Source organism: Acipenser ruthenus, chromosome 4 (genome assembly GCF_902713425.1).
Source record: "Acipenser ruthenus chromosome 4, fAciRut3.2 maternal haplotype, whole genome shotgun sequence".
Classification (NCBI taxonomy): Eukaryota; Metazoa; Chordata; class Actinopteri; order Acipenseriformes; family Acipenseridae; genus Acipenser; species Acipenser ruthenus.
In genome coordinates this window covers 25,313,471-25,334,097 of record NC_081192.1, presented here as the reverse complement: position 1 = coordinate 25,334,097, position 20,627 = coordinate 25,313,471, and the positions used below count along the sequence as shown (strand labels likewise).

Genomic DNA, 20,627 nt, shown 5'->3' with positions numbered 1-20,627 from the left:
AAAAAACAAAACAAAAAAACACACCTGTAAAAATACATTTAACACTGCATTAAAATTCAGAAACAAACCCTGCATTACTACATTATGTGTCTTTCTTTCAAAACGTTTTCTCCATTCTTTAATTTAAAAAAATCATGTTAATGTTACACAATGAGATTCAAATCTCATTTCAATTGCTTAAGAGGACTTGAGATATATAATTTAGTTTGGCTTCAGTTTTGTAAAATAAACAGGTGTTTTACCTCTGAAAACATAGGAGTTAATAAAGGCTGGAGAAAACACTTTGATAGCATGGCTCTATGTGTGTAACACTGATTAAGGGTTTTAAACCTTGTTTTGGTTTAACTACTTAACATTTGATAAAAAAAAGAAGACACAGTACATTGTGTATATTGCTGACAAAGAAAAACAAACCAACCTTTTTCATGAAATATTTAAAAATAAATATGTAGAAATCACTAAACAAGCAGGATTTTTGCATTGTTACCTTCTTGATGATGCCTCTTTGCAAATGACATTTCCCCGTCGTTCTGCAAGTGAAACCTCTGAATGCATCGTCTCACCAGGTCCTCCCAGCCTGGTTTCATTGAGGCTCGTAACAAACTTGTATCCAGTGATGTAATCTTGCCTAGTGTCAGAGAGGAAGCAAGTTAGGAAATACTATCCCCTATGAGCAGATTATACTCTATCAGGTACAACCGGAGACTACAACAACAAGGACTCCATAAGCAGCGGAGGATCTCTGGGGCACGGGACTTCGCTGGAGGAGACGCATGTTTCGTAGCATGAAACGTTTGTTTTGATCAGTTCTTTGTCTGGAAGCGGGCTGACGTCCTGATGGGAACTTCTCATCAACGTCAGGAAGAGATTCGAAAGCAAAGTACAAATAAACTATACATGCTTGCAAAGCCATTTTAAAACATGAGATTCCTATCAATGACATACAAATAACTGACCACTGCCAGGACTGGTAAGGACACTGTTACTGCCCAGTGGAACCAAAAAATAAAGAGATTCCATAGAAGTTTCCCGATTCTGACGTACCCTCTTGTTTGCAGTGCCAACCCCCCCAGGATGAGTACAGTATATCAGTGATTCTTATACCTTCCTATAACAGTGTCAGTCACTAATGCCTTAATTATAAAGGTATAGTATAGTGACATTATGAGCCATATTCACAAAGATGGATCCCACTGCTTAGTTTGCACTTTTATTTACTTTTTAAGGAAACTAAGGTAAATGTGAAAGCGCTTAAAATTAACCCGGCTTATTCATTAAAGCTTAGTTACATAAGGATTTTGTTTTATTTAAAGAATTATGTATTAAATTTAGCTCTGAAACCCAATAAATACATTTAAAATTGACATTTTATACATGAAATTTACCCTTTATGTTTTTATAACCTATATCTATATCGACTACCTTGTAGATCCTGCCTCGTGGTAAAGCTCTCAGGAGTTGGAAGGACTGGCCTTTCCTTCATAGGAACTCGTCTCGCAACACATATCAAACAAGACTGCAAATCTGCAACGGAACAGAACATTTTTATTGTACCAGGTCATTTACATTAATTTCCAATTGCTGTCTCCATTTACTAATACAGTTCAACATGTGCAGTTGCCAGTTGCCATGGGAAAGTCTTACAATCCTCCGAAAGCACTGGCCTTGTTACGGAGATGCTGATGAGAAGAGCTCACAATCAGGATGGTGAAAACCAAATCGTATTACAGGGACTATATGGACGAGTCACTGACCAGCACTGGAAGAGCCTAGCTTATACTGTTTATCATGATAATCATTTTTCAGTGGTTAATTTGTACTATAGCAATACAGGTATTTATTTTTGCTGGTACTAATCTAATCTTTATCTAGGACTTTATTCAAGCACAGAAAAAACATGTACACTGGCAAAATGATGGAAAGATACCTTTTACATTTGATCTCATTGTACTACACTGTTATAAGCAGGACTTCTTGTTTTGTTGCACTGGTCAGGTCATTATTTTGGAGTGGTCGATTAATCCGTTTTTTTTTTTTTGTTTGTTTTGTTTTTGACAGAAAACCAGCACAACTAGCTCAAGGGGGTTAAGTGACTTCAATGTCATCTTTCTGCCATCATTGCTTAAATCAATCCACCCTATAAACTCACCCTGTAACCCACCCTACACATCTTGTCATTTTGCTGATAAAAACATTCATTTCTTTATTTTCTCTTACTGACTCAACTACATTTTAGCAGCTGCTTCGCTGTACAGTGATAAATCTCTCGTTAGTGTTTTGATATCAGCTGGCTCCCTTCCTGATAACACCTTGAGTTTTCTTTATATGGATTTCTGGCACACGGCCACGAATGGCATCAAAGCTGAAAAGAAAAGCTGGGAGAGTATCTAGCAGGAAATGATCTGCAAACGGGCCAAATAAAAACTGTAAAACTCATTTACAGAGGAGAAAAAAAAAAAGAACACACCGTGCAGTTAAACAGTTCCGCTTTTCAATGCATGGTGAAGGATTGTGCATTTATTTAAAGGAGGCGCAGCAGTTACAGTAAGAGTTCCTGCATTTAGACCCGTCAAACAACTGATGTAAAGTGCAACCCTGTGGCAAGTCATTTTGGCTCACTTTGCTCTTCGGTCTCACAGTGCTTATCTCGAGCCCTGGACCATGTGATTACTTAAAAAGGTGCTTGACTCTGTGACACTTTCAGTATGTCCAATTATACCTATGGGTTACGTGCACAATGAAATATCTGGAAAAAGTAGAATAGTTGACTATTTGCCCTTTACAGGGAAATAATAATTCTATGCTTGTTTGTAGCACCATGCTTGAAACCTGGCTTTGCAAAATTGCCTTAAACTTATAGGAAAGTAGACAAATATTTAGCCTAATGCCTTCATCCTGATATTGCATTTAATTTGGTCTGCAGTTTTACCTTCTCCTTCTTCTTTAATGGACTTTGGTTCGGAGACCGCAAAACACTGCATAGTTTCGTAGTTCTGATGCGCTTCCTGGCTGTCATGGCCCTCCTCGTCTGAGTCACTGGGAGGCTTGACCAGCATCCGACAGTTAAACGTGTGGCTGTTCCTCCGCGGGTTCTCGTTTGGCCAGGGCATCCCATTCACTGAAAAAAAAGGGGATGCAAATTCAGAGAGAGTTAGAGACAGACTCACTCCTCCAAGTAGAGAGTAACAAGGATGGCAAGGCACAATTATATAGAGACAAGACAACATAACATCACCTCACTCAAATTTATGCATTTAAACCTGTGCAAAATGTATTTTTCACATATACTGATGAATTTTAGGTTTTTCAAATTAACACAATAAAATTAGAGAAATGTTCTCCTTTGAAGATACAGTTGGATGTGCTCTCCTGCTAGTTAGATAATAAATAACCCATTTTACAACTATTTATCACAGACTAGCTGCATGCAAATCAGAAACCATGAACAAATGCATTAATAAATCATGCTATACAGTGTCAATTTTTTTCTTGCAACCTACAGGTGTCTAAAACAACACTTTTCATACCCTCAGGAAACAATCCCCACCTGATGAAATGTTGGCTGTAATAATTTACTTTCTGAAATGTGGCACTGCAGTAACATTCCGTGAGCTATTCATTTTATTCAGAAGATGACAGCAGCTATGCACAGAACAGCATGAAAGGGAATGCATTGCATTCGTTCTGCAGAGCAATGACTGTAGGTTTCACCCTACCACAAAAACACTTAGGATATATTATATAGACACACACACACACACACAATAACAATAAACAAGTAGGTAATTATAGTGTATAATATAGTCTTGCAAAGCTGTGCTGGAGCCCTTACCTAGAGATTTAGGCAGCAGGTTTTTGATGAACTCTGCATGATCCCCCACGTGCAGGACACTGTACACACTGGTGTTCATGAGCTCCTCCTGGTTGTACCTCAGGTACTGGGTCACATTCTCAGACACAAACACAATGTTTCCCTCTAGGTTCACTACAAAGAAGAACCCATCTAAGGCCTGCGAGATGGAAATAAAAATACATAAATAAATGAATGAATCCATCATCCTTTATGATACAACTCATCTACTACTACATTTTTTATATATATATATATATATATATAATTTATATTAAAAAGACATGGATGGGGCTCCTGAGTGGCGCATCCAGTAAAGGCGCTCCGCGCGGAGTGCAGGATGTGCCCTATAGCCTGGAGATTGCAGTGTCACAGCCGACCGTGACCGGGAGTTCCTAGGGGGCGGCGCACAATTGGCTGAGCGCTGCCCGGGTAGGGAGAGCTTAGGTCGGCAGGGGAATCCACGGCTCACCGCGCATCAGCGACCCCTGTGGCTCTGCAGTGGAGACGCCAGATCTGTGTTGTCCTCCGGCACTATAGGTCTGGTGGCATTGCTGTGGATCTCCAGTGCGAAAAATGACGGCTTGGCAGGAGCACGTTTTGGAGGACGCGTGCTCCAGCCTCCGTTTCCCGAGTCGGCGGGGGGGTTGCGAGCCGAGGATACAGATAATAATTGGGCATGCTAAATTGGGGTGAAAACCGGGATAAAACAATTGGCGACAACTAAATTAAAAAAAAAAAAAAAAAAAAAAAACAGACACGGATGAAGGCTGTATTTGCATCTGGAAAAGGCATAATACCACAGTAGTGACATCAAAACGACATAGTCGTCTAGATTCTAGACTCTAGAAGATTATACTTAACCTTTGACCCATATTTGACTCTTGTGCACCCTGAGACCACTTTCAAACACAAAATGTCTCGTTTTCAAATCACTCGACAACACCCACAATTCGTGGTTTTTAGGCACTTTTAACAAATCTATCTCTGTGAAGATTTACAATCATCCTCCACCAACAGAAGCACCAAACAAGCAAGCGACACAAATAATCTTCAACACTGACAGCGACTAAGAACTTTTTTTAAAAAAGCATACCCCATTGAAACACCTTTTCCTTAAAAATACATTTCTTGCAGTTCATTATCTACCCAGTTTGATTCACCATTCCTGAATTATCAAAAAGAAAATTATACTTAAGATTAACTTAATTTACGTTATTTGTATTCATTAAATTCACTTGCAATTTGAACCTTAACACCCTTTTATTGACTTTTTTATTACAGATACTAATATCCATGTATTACAAAAATATTCTTTTTCCAGTAACTCACTGAAGCCCATCTATCTGTATAATTATATATAATATATACACACACACACACACACACACACACACACACACACACAGTTGTAGTCAAAAGTTTACATACTCCAATGGAAATTTATAATTTCTAACAAATTTCTCAAACAAATTATAGGAAAAATCTTTTGAAGCAAAAGTTTCTTTTGTGGATGAGGAGAAAGAAAGAAAGAAAGAAAGAAAGAAAGAAAAAAAAGCTAGTTGAGGCGCAGTGCTTACCACGAAATGTTCCTGTCAGGACAACTGAGGAAGTCAGCAAATTCCGGTCACTTTTTTTTTTTTTTAAGTAACAAAAACACTTATTCACTGTCAAACATGAACTACTTTAGATGTGCAATGACTGTAGTATAGGATACTGACCTTACGGTTCGGGTTTCGGTGTAGTGAGAGCATTATTCATTGTTTTAGTAACAATAATATGATAGCCAATCAGAGGGCAGTGTCCTGACAGGAGAATTTCGTGTTACCTTTGTAAGGACAGCAGTTGAGGCACCTATAGCAATAATAACCTCTTTTAAACGATTAGGATATTTGTCAATGAGCTTTTGGCATGATTCTTTAGTGATTTTTGACCATTCTTCAATGCAAAATTGTTCCAGTTCATTCAAATTCCGAGGACTTCTCTTGTGCATAGCCTTCTTCAACTCATACCAAAGATTCTCAATCGGGTTTAGATCGGGACTTTGACTAGGCCATTCCAGAACCTTGATTTTATTCTTCTTTAACCATTCAGAAGTAGATTTTGAGGTGTGCTTTCAATCGTTGTTGTGTTGAAACGTCCAGTTGCGCTTTAAACCAAGTTTTTAGCAGAGGGTTTCAGACGATTGGCCAATATCTTTTGGTATGCTATGGAATCTATTTTACCATGTATTGGAATTAAATTTCCTGTGCCATTAGAGGAGAAACAGCCCCATAGAACTGGGACACGCAACCCGCAGCCTTTTTATCGTCTGACTGCGGCCCAGTGTATTAATTCCATTTCACTTATGAATATATCGGAAAGATTATTATTATTTATTTTTAACACTTTGTTGACTTGCTTTTTCTAATTTTTCTCATAAAAAAACGGCACACCATTTTAATTCGTACTGCAGTGGGTAACTGGTTCTCATCACCTTGTCTCCAAGTAATTTCATGAGTCTTCCTCTCCTTTCTTAAATGCACAAACCCGCTGCATTGAAAGAACCCATTCCCAACATAGGAGGCTTGTTGCTAGGGAAGTGACATCACTGCCCTGTGACTTTTGCTACATTGCTGCCTGATACAACTGAAAAACCCTTCTGCTAAAATAATAACCGCTTCAGCAAATAGATATTTAATTTGCTTTGTATTATTGTGCAATGCGTGTGTATATGGTATAACAGTACGATATTAGTGCTTTTTTAAATTGTTTTGTATATATTTTGTTTGTGATGTGTATCGTGTAGTACGAAATAAAATTAACAGTAATCCTATGAGAAATTGCCTATATATACGCATTAGGCCCACTATACGCATTAGGTTAAACTAGTTTTCTGGTTATGCAGTCCGTGAAAATAGTTTGGTTGCGCACCTTTGCCACAGAAGGATATTACCACCTCCATGCTTGACAGTAGGTATGGTGTTCTTTTCTTTGTACGCCTCACCAGACTTTCTCTAAACGTAACTAAAAGTGTGACCAAATAGCTCGATTTTTGTTTCATCACTCCTTTGATCAGAACTCATATCCATCATTCAAATGCCATGTTGCAAACTTTAAGCAATTTTTAAAGCACATTTTCCTAAGAGTGGCTTTTTCCTTGACCTGAGACCATTAAGACCTTCACCATGCAATACTCGACCTATGGTTGAAATGGAAACCCCAGTTCCACTTGCAGCCAATTCACTTTGAATACCTTTGGCAGTCAATCTTGGATTGATATTAACCTTCCTCACAATTCTTCTACTTGTTCTTGGTGAAAGAACCTTCTTTCTTCCAGACCGAGGGAGCATTGTGACAGTACCATGAGTCTTGTACTTCTTGTTAATAGAAACAATAGTTGAAATTGGGATACTCAAATGCTTGGAAATCTTCTTGTATCCTTCTCAAGCTTTATGACAATAAATCATTTTCTGCCTAAGGTCTTCAGATAGCTCTTTACTTTTTTCCATATTGACTTATTGGTAATGACAGCAATCATCCTATGCCTAACCCTTTTATACTCTCTAAGAATGTTCACCTACAATCCAGCGTTTTCTAAAATTAGGTTCTGCATTATCATATTGAAATTTCTAGCACCTTATAGACAATACTATCATAGCATCAAAGGGTATGAATACTTCTGAATGAGCATTTTTGGAGTTTTGCAAAAAATTGCTGAAATAAAGAAATTGTAGACATCTATTTCTTGTAACTTTTTCCTCATCCACAAACAAAAGCAAAACCTTTGCTACAAAAGATGTTTCCTAAAATTGTCTGTTTTCAAAAAATCTCTATAAATTATAAATTTCCATGGGGGTTTGTAAACTTTTGACTACAAAGGTGTGTGTGTGTGTGTGTGTGTGTGTGTGTGTGTGTGTGTGTGTGTGTGTGTGTGTGTGTGTGTGTAAGGAATTATTTTAAATGGGGATTTCACAATTCAACACACAGTAGGGGCTTTGAGAAAGACATGAAACACACACAAAAACTGAGCTGTTATTAACCATGTTAACCTTTATTTCATTTAGCCTCTCTGTTTAACCTGGTGTATCCCGGACTTCATTTGCAAAAAAAAATATATATATAAAAAAATAAATAAAACCATTACAAAAAATAAAAACATTAAAATACTGCAACACCAAAACAAAATGACATTTTTGTGTGACAGCACAGCAAACTGAAACAGCTGCTCTCTCTCTTAGTCCAATGGCAGATCAGAGAGCTGCATCTGTAAATTCCAGATAGTTTAAGTAGCACTGCTCTGTGTGACAGGTCATGGCCACAAGCACCAGATGGTTGTACAAACTAGGGCAATATAATTGAATGAATATGGCCATTACATAGAAGTTGGTGTCAGTTACCTCATCAAATTACATAATTCCCTGTGGAAATTCCAATCAAAATAAATGACCTCATATGTTTCATGACATGCAGTTGTGGCCAAACCAATTCAAAAAACATCCTCCCACAATGAAATGATTGTATAAGTTGTTAAAGCGCTAGTGTCTAAAGACAGCTAAAACACATGTTGTGATCCTTTCACAACTGACATGTACTACTCCATTCTAGCAGGAATCCCATTTACAGGCAGTCTTAACCTTTCATAAATGCCTCCAAGTGTAAAAAACTATTTGCAAATATATTTTTACTGTCTTTTTATTGTATAGTCTACAGCAGTGGCTCGCAAATGTTTTATAGGCCACCTCCCCCCACCCCCTTACTCAGCATACATTTTGTTGCATCCCCCCATCCCCCCTGCCCCGTTCCGCTGACACACATATTAAAACACTAGAACTTAACTTTACATTTTAGCAAGTGTTTGTTTTACAGATTTAATGTAAAATTGCGTATTTTTTTCCTAGATTTAAAATCACAAAAAGTGCAGATTTAGCTAAATACATAAATGTTAAACACATTTACAAGTTTTGAAAACTGTACTTTCAGATATACAGACGTGCTCAAATTTGTTGGTACCCCTCCACAAAAAACGAAGAATGCACAATTTTCTCTGAAGTAACTTGAAACTGACAAAAGCAATTGGCATCCACCATTGTTTATTCCATATTTAATAGAAATCAGACTTTGCTTTTGATTTTTTATTCAACATAATATTGTAAATAAGAAAACAAATGAAAATGGCATGGACAAAAATGATGGGACCGCTAACCTAATATTTTGTTGCACAACCTTTAGAGGCAATCACTGCAATCAAACATTTTCTGTAGCTCTCAATGAGACTTCTGCACCTGTTAACAGGTAGTTTGGCCCACTCTTCCTGAGCAAACTGCTCCAGCTGTCTCAGGTTTGATGGGTGCCTTCTCCAGACTGCAAGTTTCAGCTCTTTCCATAGATGTTCGATAGGATTCAGATCAGGACTCATAGAAGGCCACTTCAGAATAGTCCAATGTTTTGTTCTTATCCATTCTTGGGTGCTTTTAGCTGTGTGTTTTGGGTCATTATCCTGTTGGAGGACCCATGACCTGCGACTGAGACAGAGCTTTCTGACACTGGGCAGTACGTTTCGCTCCAGAATGCCTTGATAGTCTTGAGATTTCATTGTGCTATGCACAGATTCAAGGCACCCTGTGCCAGGCGCAGCAAAGCAGCCCCAAAACATAACCAAGCCTCCTCCATGTTTCACTGTAGGTAAGGTGTTCTTTTCTTTGAAAGCTTCATTTTTTCGTCTGTGAACATAGAGCTGATGTGACTTGCCAAAAAGCTCCAGTTTTGACTCATCTGTCCAAAGGACATTCTCCCAGAAGGATTGTGGCTTGTCAATATGCATTTTAGCAAATTCCAGTCTGCTTTTTTATGTTTTTCTTTCAAAAGTAGAGTCCTCCTGGGTCTTCTTCCATGGAGCCCACTTTCGCTCAAAAAGCGACGGATGGTGAGATCAGAAACTGACGTACCTTCACCTTGGAGTTCAGCTTGTATCTCTTTGGCAGTTATCCTTGGTTCTTTTTCTACCATTCGCACTATCCTTCTGTTCAATCTGGGGTCGATTTTCCTCTTGCGGCCGCACCCAGGGAGGCTGGCTACAGTTCCATGGACCTTAAACTTCTTCATAATATTTGCAACTGTTGTCACAGGAACATCAAGCTGCTTGGAGATGGTCTTGTAGCCTTTACCTTTACCATGCTTGTCTATTATTTTCTTTCTGATCTCCTCAGACAACTCTCTCCTTTGCTTTCTCTGGTCCATGTTCAGTGTGGTGCACACAATGATACCAAACAGCACAGTGACTACTTTTCTCCATTTAAATAGGCTGAATGACTAATTACAAGATTGGAGACATGTGTGATACTAATTAAAGAAACTAATTAGTTTGAAATATCACTATAATCCGATTATTTATTATCTTTTCTAAGGGGTACCAACAAATGTGTCCAGGCCATTTTAGAATATCTTTGTAGAATAAGCAATAATTCATCTCTTTTCACAGCTTCTTTGCTTTATTCTATGACATACCAAAGGCATGCAAGTATACATGATAAAATAGCTTTTAATTTCATCACTTTCCAGGAGGAATGAAGCATTATTTCAATGAGCTGTAAGGGTACCAACAAATTTGAGCACGTCTGTAATTTATAAATGTTGAAAATGTGTATCGTAAGTCTATAATATTTTATTATTATTTTTTTTTTTAAACTTGGCGAGTCAACATTTAGCTAACATTTCCAACAAATAAATCTGTGAAAAAATACATGCAACTTAAGTCTTTTTTTTACACTTAGCAATTCAACATTTACCTAACAGATACATCTGAAAAACACTATTGTTCAGCAATTAAATCTGAAAAAATAAATCTGTGTTCTCACAAAATAAATATTAATATTTTGCCAGCTAAATCTGAAGCTAAATGAGCCCCCGCCCACTGAAGTGTTTGATTTGGTATTGTATGCTGCGCTTCCCCGCCTCCTCTGCATACTACAATGCCAAAATAATGTACACTTTTCAAAACTTTTAAGAATGTGTTTGTTAACATTTATGTATTAAGCTATATCATAACTTCTTTTTGGTTAAATCTAGGGAAAAAAAATACACGATTTACATTAAATCCTGGAAAAACACTTAAAATAGAATTATTTTATTTTATACATGGAAGCCACATTTTGGCTGTTCACTGCAGTTTCACTGACACTCACCACTTCAAACATCAATTCTCCAGCTCTATAAGCCTATAAACTCTAGGGAGTGATCGTCAATGGCTCATTTGAAAGGTAGTAACTTGAACCAATTAGCTGTCATTTATGTATTTATTTAAAAATGTCTATCCTTAAAAAAAAAAAAAAGAAGAAATTAAATGTGTACAGAACTGCCTCTTTAGTCATAGTCGCGCCCCCTTTACTGACTCCCCTGGAGGGGGCGCCCCATACTTTGCGCACCACTGGTTTAGATTACTATAAGATTAGTACAGAGTTCAAAAGTGGCAGCATTTAAATTCACCACTATTTAGATTTGCCTTCCACAATGCATAGTTTAAATAATAGTTAATATATAAAATATCTTTTAGCACAAAGATCCCTGGCTTAAAAACACACCACTGAAATTTAGACAGGACCTACAGTATGAAGACAACAAAGATTACCTGTAATATGGTTTCTTCGTAGGATGATGAACTCCACACACCTATACTCTGTGTGGAGTTCATCAGCCGAGGTAAGAAACAAGCTCAATTTAACAGACAAAATTGCTACACAGTACCTGTGAGATCCAAAGCTGTGTTAACAATCCTATGGGCACTAAAACACTAAGCTTTTCATGGTTTGCAGAGGGTGTTGTAAAACAGCAAAAACATTTTGACAAGGCGGCAGTGTTTAGCATCCATTCATTCTACAGCCATGCAGAGTAATCTACATGACTGTTTATGACCACTGGGAGGAAACAACAATCAGTGTGTTTACTTTGGCTGCCCTTTGTCACTTCACACTTTTTTAAATTATCCTGACGACTGCCTTTGCATGAAGGGACTGCACTCCCCTTGTCTCTCACGTATTAGAAGCGGCAGAGAGTATATTTAGAAGTTGTTGTATGTCAGTATAGTTACGTTTGCCCACACAGCCTAAAAATCCACTCACAGAACAGATTAGATACTAAACAGGAGAAAACTGTAAACAATATTAAGAAGGCTTTAATGTTTATTGGGTTACAGTGATAACTTTGGACATGTTGTGTTTCAAGCAATGCTAAGCATCACTCCAACCACCAATTATTATACTTTCAATTTTACGCAATTTCTAAAAAATAAAAAATAAAAAAATAGAAAAAGAAAAAAGATGATTCCAATTTGCAAATTTGCCAGTTTTCATTCTTTACCCTTTAAAGTTTTTCGAAAATGCCTGACAAAGAAACTGGACTACTAACACAGTTGGGGTCAATGCATGACATCAAGTCATGTAGGTCACATGTAGGTCACATGTAGGTCACATCTATGTAAAAGACAGAAATCCCTTCAAGAACACCCTTCTAATTTATTTATGCATTCCCCTCAGAAGTGGATAGATGCTGCTCATGTGGAGTCGCTGCTCTGAAGCCCTTGATTTACACTCAAAACATTACAAGGGTTATTAAAGACCACTACAGAGGCCGCTAACTGGAAAAAGAATACTGGGAACGACAAGCGTAAATCCCAAAAGCGTGCTCTCACCTCAAGCATCATTGGTCCAAGGGCATCTTTGTCAATAACACTTTGGCCTGTCGACGACACGTCAGCCTTTTGCACCTCCTCTTCATTGGCTGCGGCAGCTTTTTCTGCAACACACCAGGAATTGGGATATCACATATAGGAATGGACTGAGTTATGTGTGTCGAGTGAAATGTACCATATATGTTTTTATTTGGAGGAAAAAAAAAGAAAGAAGAAAAACTGGGTACAACTGGGTATACCTAGCAGGGTGGGTAAAAATGTATTAATAATTCTGGGTATATAATTGGCAGCAATATGGAAATCTACTGCAGGTTAGATACAGTTATACACTTTTAAACCATTTTAATGCCCACTGTACAAAAAAACAAAAACAAACAACAGCTCACTTATTCATTCGCTGTGAATGCCAACAACAGTCTTAAGGCCCTTTCACACTGTCACTCCTACCCAGGTCCGGACCCGGGTTCTGGCTACCCGGGTCACAATCCCACCTAGTGTGAAACCACGTGCCTGGGTCTTACCCGGTTTAACCCAGGTCCCAGAGACCCACCTCAGGATGTGGGTCGACAAGGTTTGACTCGGCTTGAGCGAGACGAAATTAATGATGGCTGACGAAATAACAAACAGCCACGCCACAACTTTCTATTGGACTGGAATAAACTTTTAGTATTTTCACCTTCTTGAGAGGGCCACAATTATACTTCATACATTACTGATGTTTCACAGAAGAAAAACGTCTTAAAAAGGTGAACAGTAGTGTTTGACCCCAATTTATTTTAAAGACTTGAAGGTTCTATTCTGAAAGTATATAATGGGTGCCAAATTAGCTTCCTTAGTGTAGTTTCTGTGAAGCAGAGAGCTTTCCAATTATTAATGTGAGAATCCCACAGTGCACTTGGAATAAAGAAAGGGTTTCAGTCCAGTCCCTCTGCACTGATACAATACAAATGACTCTTACATAACATTCTTCATGCCAAGGCATCCCAGAGCGCTGCACAATGAAACTACAAAACACCAAAGAGCTTTATATTCGAACCAATCAACTACAAAATGTCATCTAAATGCTTAAATTGCTGGTTAACATCTTTAATATATAACTTGTGTTAATGTTTCATGCATCAATTTAATTTTTTAAATTTTTTTTATTTCACAGATGCCTTTATCCAAGGCGACTTACAGAGAATAGGGTGTGTGAACTATGCATCAGCTGCTAAGTCACTTACAACAACATCTCACCTAAAAGACGGAGCACAAGGAGGTAAAGTGACTTGCTTAAGGTCACATAATGAGTCAGTGAATGAGTCGGGATTGGAAACCGGGGACCTCCTGGTTACAAGCCCTTTTCTTTAACCACTGGACCACACAGCCTCCTAGCCTCCTACATGTGGATAAACAGGGGTCTAGCCAGGCAGTTTTAGCATATGGACACCCACCTTGACTGACACAATCATATGCTTGGCTTCAATATCAGTAGGATTTTACAACTACTTCACTTTGTTTACATTGATGTTTGTTTTTGTTTTGCACGCAGCTAATATTAGCCTGAAAAAAAATTGTTAAACCCCAAACCCTGTGCAGAATACATGCAATTCAAATTGTGCATCTCATTGTATTAACTTACTATTACTTAAATACTGACTTTTGTATTTAACTTGGTTACAAAATAAGAAACACGCAAGATGCCGGAGAACGCTGTGAAGCACACAGTGTCTTGGATGGGTTCTGGGAGATGGTCAACCACAGAAAGCCAATTATACATCTGCATGCAACTAAAATTATTAAATCTGCCATATGGCTGAGCTAGGGTTGCAGCATATTCCCAATTCCTTAGAGAACAGTCTACAAAGAAAAAGCAGGGCCCTTCCTGTGCTCTCCAAATGTGTTTGCTTTTTAACAATAATGTTCAATATATTACTGGGCTGATGAAATCTCCTGCAGTGCACAGTAAAACAGCACAGCTGCACTTTTTTTTCAGGGTGTAATTATTTACTGGGTACTCAGGAGGAGCATAGCTGGGCTGCTAAACATACTGTGCGTGTGCTTTCCCACTCAGTTTTTGTCTATCTTTCTGTGAAGGTAATAGGTTTTGCTCAAGTGCTGATTGAGTCACACATAGCCAATCCCAGCTCAGCCCTGCCTGGTTGCTTTGGTTCCAGCTCAAGGAAATGTTGAAAGGCTGTTTTCCTTTCACCGCTCCTCTGCTAGTTTTTGATTGATTGAGTATTCTTGGCCACTGATGACTAAGCTTAAACAAAGATTTATTTATTTTTATTTGTAACTATTCAGAAATGAATTACAGGGCTAATGCTATACTGCAGTTCACAAGCATACAAAAAACATAATATCTGTACCATTTGTTTTTGCTTGCTTGGTTTTAAAATGTAACAATGTTAAATTTGTATTAACTGATTTTAAACCCAACTTGGTACTCTTTTTTACTTTTAACTTAATTCGAAGTTCCTGTCCCAGTAGTAATATCAACACATCCCTTAAAAAGGAGTGCTTCCCAATTCATTTCCTTATCTAGCAAAATATCACTGCCAGCCCTTTTCTTGTGTTAAAAATCTCCTTTGCTTCTTTAATTTGGGATATTCAGGTATTTCAATTATAACATTATAGATGAAAGGTTGCTATTGCTTCCTGGTACTCCTGCAGTGCAGGTTTTATAGTTCAAAAACTCCAATGGTCTAACTGCAAATCAGACCATGTGATCTGCTGTACAGGTACCAGGATGTAGCAATTTATGGCATGCATTTGAAATATTTGCATATACCAAATTGATGTACAAATGTATACAGGAAGAACGAAAAGATTTTCTTCACAATAAATGGGAACCAGTGACAATCGCTCCTCCTTTTCAGTTGAAATATTTAAGTTCAGGGTCATTCACCAGTCCCGCAGTCACTGTAAAAGAGGGATGAAGCAGCATTTGTTAAGTGGAGTAAAGAATAAAGGAAGCAAAAAAACAAGAATGTGGAGTAACATTGAGGAGTGGGCTGCTCCAGTGTTTTCTTTCAAAAGACTCTTGTACTGCATTAGAAATGTGGAGCAGTGAAAAAACAAGTATGTTTCAGAAGCATTCTTCACTCGCTGTGTGGAAGTTGTCTTGACTCTAATAATAGATTTGCATGGTGCAGTGGAAGATATTTTTTATACTGTCTGCATGTAGTTAATAAGTACACACCTTTCTTTCAGTGTTTAAAGGAAACAGCCATTTGTTAAAATTAAGGCTCAGGTTTCAAACATGAGTCACATTCTTTGACCAATTTCCCACTGGTCATTATTTTTAAAACATTTCTAGGAGAAGTGCAGATGTAAAACTCTGAACTACCGACTGTACTGCAGGTCTTCATATCAATCATTATTCAAAAGCGCCCACAAGCCTCACATCACCCCTTTGACTCTTGCCTCCAGCTCTACATTAGAGAACGAAGTAATGTGCTTTTGACAGCACCAACATGAATGTAAAGGCTGGATGTACAGAAATTCCTAGTTTATCCTATTGAGAAAACTAAGTTGTTGTTTTTGTAAACGGTACTATAGTCTATTTTTTTTTCTTTTTTAATATATGGGGAGTCACCACTACAAAGTTTCTCAAAAACCTCTTGCAGACCTACAATACTGTTTGGTCTGTAAAGGGTGAATAGTAACTAAGGCTGCCACATGGTTTTTTTGGTAAACCATCAGCTGTAAATTGAATGGCAAGGCATAAAACAAAGGTATTGACCCACCCCCCCACCCCCCCACCCCCCCAACAAAAACCAAACAAAATTATCCAAAATTGGGAATTAAACAGTACCGTGGTGGCTGATCGACAACCTTAAAGAATATTGAATAGATTCAGAGTAGTCCATTTACTGCATCTACAGCACTACTAGGACAGCACTATTATGCCACACAGCATGCAGTAGACAGCCATATAGCAGGCAGTCTGTGAAAGCAGACAACATGTAGAATGTCTGAGCAACCTATACATATTTAATGAACTCCCCAGGAAACATGACCTGCTTTTACAGTCCAAGTATGGAGTGTTTTTATATGCCAGAAAGCAGCAATTTTAAAAATCACAATTAAACACTGCCCCACATGGTGGTGATGTTTTCCAGCTACAGAATGTCAGGCTCACTAACACAAACAGAAGCTTTTCATGCACTACTGTATATTCCTGGACCTGTCTCATAAAAGAATGTCTCTGAATGGTAGATCTGTTTCTTACAGGGCAGGAGACCAACAGAGAACTAGTTTTTTCTTTTTTTACTACAAGACTACTGTATGTATAAATAACGATATGCTCTTCTGGGACCTCATTCTAGGGTTGCCTTGGAAACTTCAAAATAATTAGTTGGGGTTTAAATTGTTTTTCACAGAGTACAACCTGTGTTTGGTACATACTGTACTGCTGTCTACACATGATCTATACAAGTCCACTATGACACTCAGTTTATTGCAAAACGTGCATTATTTGAAACATTAACATTGGTTCCTTCAATAGTTTAATCTGTTTTTCTGTCAATGTCATTCTACCCAACAGCAAGAGCTCTGTGCTCATCATTACATTACATAAACCACATCCAGTGAATCACAAACAACTTGCATCATCATTATGACTCATCAGCACGCCTCTGCCTAAACGCAACAGATCTTTAAATACTGTACCAGGGAGAAAAAATAAATCACACAATTTAATAAATACATGCTTGTCACAACTTATATATATTTCCCATGGCATAGCATGAAAGAACAACTACTTTCAGAGATCAACATGCAAGCATCCACACACATGCACAAACACATTTCAATCTGTTCCACTTAAGGCCAAAGACAACACCCACAACTCAATTACACAGAAAAACAAGTAACAGTCAATAAAAACAGACCGCAAAAAGACAGCAACAAAATGAAAACAGCAATACCCACACGCTTGTCTGTGGGATACCTTGTACTGGACAAATAAAAAGTAGGCATTTTGGTTTTGAGGTTGAGGTGTAACCCTTCCAACACATACACTTGTCTGGATCTTGTTTCTTACCTTGTTCTTTTATCTGCCGAATCTGTTTCACAGTTTCTTTCAAGATTGCACATTTGTCAGGCTTAACATTGAAGTTATCGATATCATTGAAGTTTGCAAAGATCAGCTCGGCAAGTTCCTCGATGTATTTATTTTCATGCTCGCGATTGCGTTTTTCAGTGCTTCGTTTAGGGCTGTAAAAGGAGGAAAATAAAATGTTTTGCACCACAAAACAATACTGGAAAGGAACATTTTTACTTGTAAATACAATCACCTTTTCAAAAGGTTAACATTTTTTTATATATATATATATATATATATATATATTATATATATATATATATATATATATACACACACACACACACACACACACATTTTCTCCAGGCAAAAATAAACAACCTAAATGAAACAGAAACTGAAAATGCACTCATCATGCACTCAAGAGCTGGGTCTACAGCACTTGGTACTTGTTTGGAAAACCTCCAATAAATATCATGTGCTAAAGGAGGTGGGGGTGTAGGTTTGTTTTTAAAAATGACTCTACATGCCTGGAGTGTCATGACAGAAATTCGGAATGTGATACAGGGGTTAGTTACAAACTTATAACATTTTTAACACACGCTTTCAGGACCACACAGGGCCCCTTCTTTGATGTAAAATGATTCACCTAAGATCATCCTCGGCTCTAACCAAGGCTATTTTGCATACTTTGCTTCAGAGAGGTCCCATACCTGGGTCCAAGCTGATCAGAGGCACATTCTTTGCGCTTCTTGGACTCTGCCCTTGCAGGGTCAGAGGTATTTTCACCCACACCACTCATCCTCAACGCATATCAGCAACTGCAAGAAACACAAAAACAAGACATGTTTTAAGATTTAGAACGCAAAATGCAGAAATTTGAAACGTCACAGCTGACACTTGACATTAAAAGCAGTGTGTTTACCAGGGCTCTGGTTCATGAAAAGCTCATTAAGAATCAAAACTCAGGTGTCAAGCTACAAGTTTCATACAGACTTCAACTGTCAAGTCGTGTGAGACAGTAATGTTACACCTACACAAGTCTCTTGTTCGACAAATTAAATGAGAACATGCCAACAGTCTGTGTTACAGGGACAATGGCTTCAATTTCCTATTTGTTTTTGTTTCATTATTTTGCTCTTGCCTAATTATCAAATTATACAGTCGGTCTCCCAGATGAACATGGGAATACATACAAGACATTCCCAATGGTACAGAGCAGATTACATTTAAAAGGAAACAGCAATGTTAACTATGTTGCTGGGTTCACCTAATGCATTGAATGAACAATACATCAATTGATGCAGCGGAAATTGACTTACTAATTGACACTCTACATTAAAGGACTATCTATGGGCATGTGGATAATGGTTAAAGATCTGTTACTGTAAAGCATTATTAGAATTAACATTGCCATTTCCTTGAGTGCAAGTTTAGAGTCTAGTTTTGCCCAGGCCAATCTAGTTTTGCCAAGGGTTTCTGACAGAATCCTGAAGTTACCACTTTTTTTTCTGCACTCCCCAACGTCCAAACTTGAAAAAGACAACTGGGCGAAACCCATTTTTTCAACAGTTTTCACTGAATTTCAGGGCTAGCCCGGGCGAGTCTAGTTTTGTCCAACGCTTCAAAATCAATGCTGGGTGAATCTGGTTCGCCCATGCCATTAATTTGGGCGAGTCTAGTTTTGCATTGCTACACTCCTCTGCCAGCTTCCAAGTGCGTGCCAGGGTAGCTGCCTCGCCTCCACTTCTGACAACAATGTAGCGACTGTGTGCTGGGTTTCCAGTGGCAGTGCAGAAAAGGAAGGACACCAGGGCTGGTTTTAATAGTGGTTAAAACCACTCTCTTTATGAGCTCTCTCTCCCCCAAAAAGTCTCGCTCCTCCATACGCGCAGGCAAACTCGCCACCAGTCAGCTGTTTTCACCTTGTTACCTTGCCATTCGCATACATTTCAATAAAAAAGGCAGCACTTTACTGTAGTAAAAAAGCTTGACAGATCGATCAAATCAGGTGTTTGTACCTCGTTACTGAGCGATTACCCCGTACTGTACCTTGGCTATTTAATCTCTGTACGCAGTGTCAGGTTTATTACAGTTTGAAAAAACAGCACTGACTGCAACAGCAAGCAAGCATGGCTGAAAAGAGAAAAGCGATGAAGATCAGCGCGAAAATTCAGTGCAACTAAAATGTCTCTGTTAGATGCTGTGCTTGCTAAAGCATGCTTGGAACTCTGTCAGTCAGCAAACAATGCAACGTTGCTTCAAAAAGCTGGGGACAACGTAGGAATGGACCCGATTATGGACTTGGGACAGGGATGGGAGTACTCTGTAAATAATGTGTTTGTAAACCGTGTTATTCTTGTTCAGATCGGTGTGTTTCGGTGCTTGTGTGACACAGCTGAAAGACAGCCTGTGTGTGAGTGCGTCACTGAGGTGGGTGGGAGCAGGTCTGACACAAGCAGTCAGAGATAGGGAGTGTTAAACCAATGAGTGAGGAAGGGGGAGGGACTTGGGTGTGTGTGTGGAGATGACAGTTTGAAAGAGAGAAGCGGGATCTGGCGGTGGGAGAACAGAGAGAGAGAGTTAAGAGAGGTTGAGTTTGTGAGTGATAGGAAAGGAATGAGAGCTATTGTTCACTAAAAGCTAAAAAAATAAATAAAAAAAGACAGCAGTTTCCTACTGGTTTTGAACCGCAACTGTTGTCTGTCTCATTATATCCTGGAAACCTTGCAGCTCAGCACTACAATACGTAAATAAATCCTGTTTGTCTGTGGGGCGTACCAACTTCATCCTCCGTCTTGACCTCCTGTCTGTCACTCAGCAGTGAATGCACGCATCCACGCGGCAGACGGCTAGTCTGTCACAAGCATTAATACCCTGTATCTTTGTAAACAAGGGATTTAGGGGAGCTCCCTAATAAAAGCTGAATCTCAAAACAATAATTATTATTAGTTTATTTAGCAGACGCCTTTATCCAAGGCGACTTATAGAGACTAGGGTGCATGAACTATGCATCAGCTGCAGAGTCACTTACAATTACGTCTCACCCGAAAGACGGAGCACAAGCAGGTTGAGTGACTTGC

General features: G+C 38.5%; 1 protein-coding gene across 4 annotated transcripts in view; it reads right to left on the bottom strand.

Annotated features, from left to right (window-relative positions):
- The window catches only part of LOC117400234 (nuclear receptor coactivator 2-like), a 99,856-nt gene that overhangs the window by 32,514 nt on the left and 46,715 nt on the right, over window positions 1–20,627 (bottom strand). For all 4 annotated transcript variants that reach the window (XR_009328437.1, XM_059022225.1, XM_033999853.3 and 1 more), the window contains 7 exons: window positions 18,258–18,365; window positions 17,545–17,717; window positions 12,516–12,619; window positions 3,833–4,010; window positions 2,930–3,118; window positions 1,423–1,524; window positions 488–628 (listed from right to left, as the gene is read on the bottom strand). Coding sequence is in view for 3 of the 4 variants with exons in the window: in XM_059022225.1 (XP_058878208.1) it covers window positions 488–628; window positions 1,423–1,524; window positions 2,930–3,118; window positions 3,833–4,010; window positions 12,516–12,619; window positions 17,545–17,717; window positions 18,258–18,346 (976 nt within the window). In the remaining variant the exon portion in view is untranslated. The remainder of the gene's footprint in view (window positions 1–487; window positions 629–1,422; window positions 1,525–2,929; window positions 3,119–3,832; window positions 4,011–12,515; window positions 12,620–17,544; window positions 17,718–18,257; window positions 18,366–20,627) is intronic.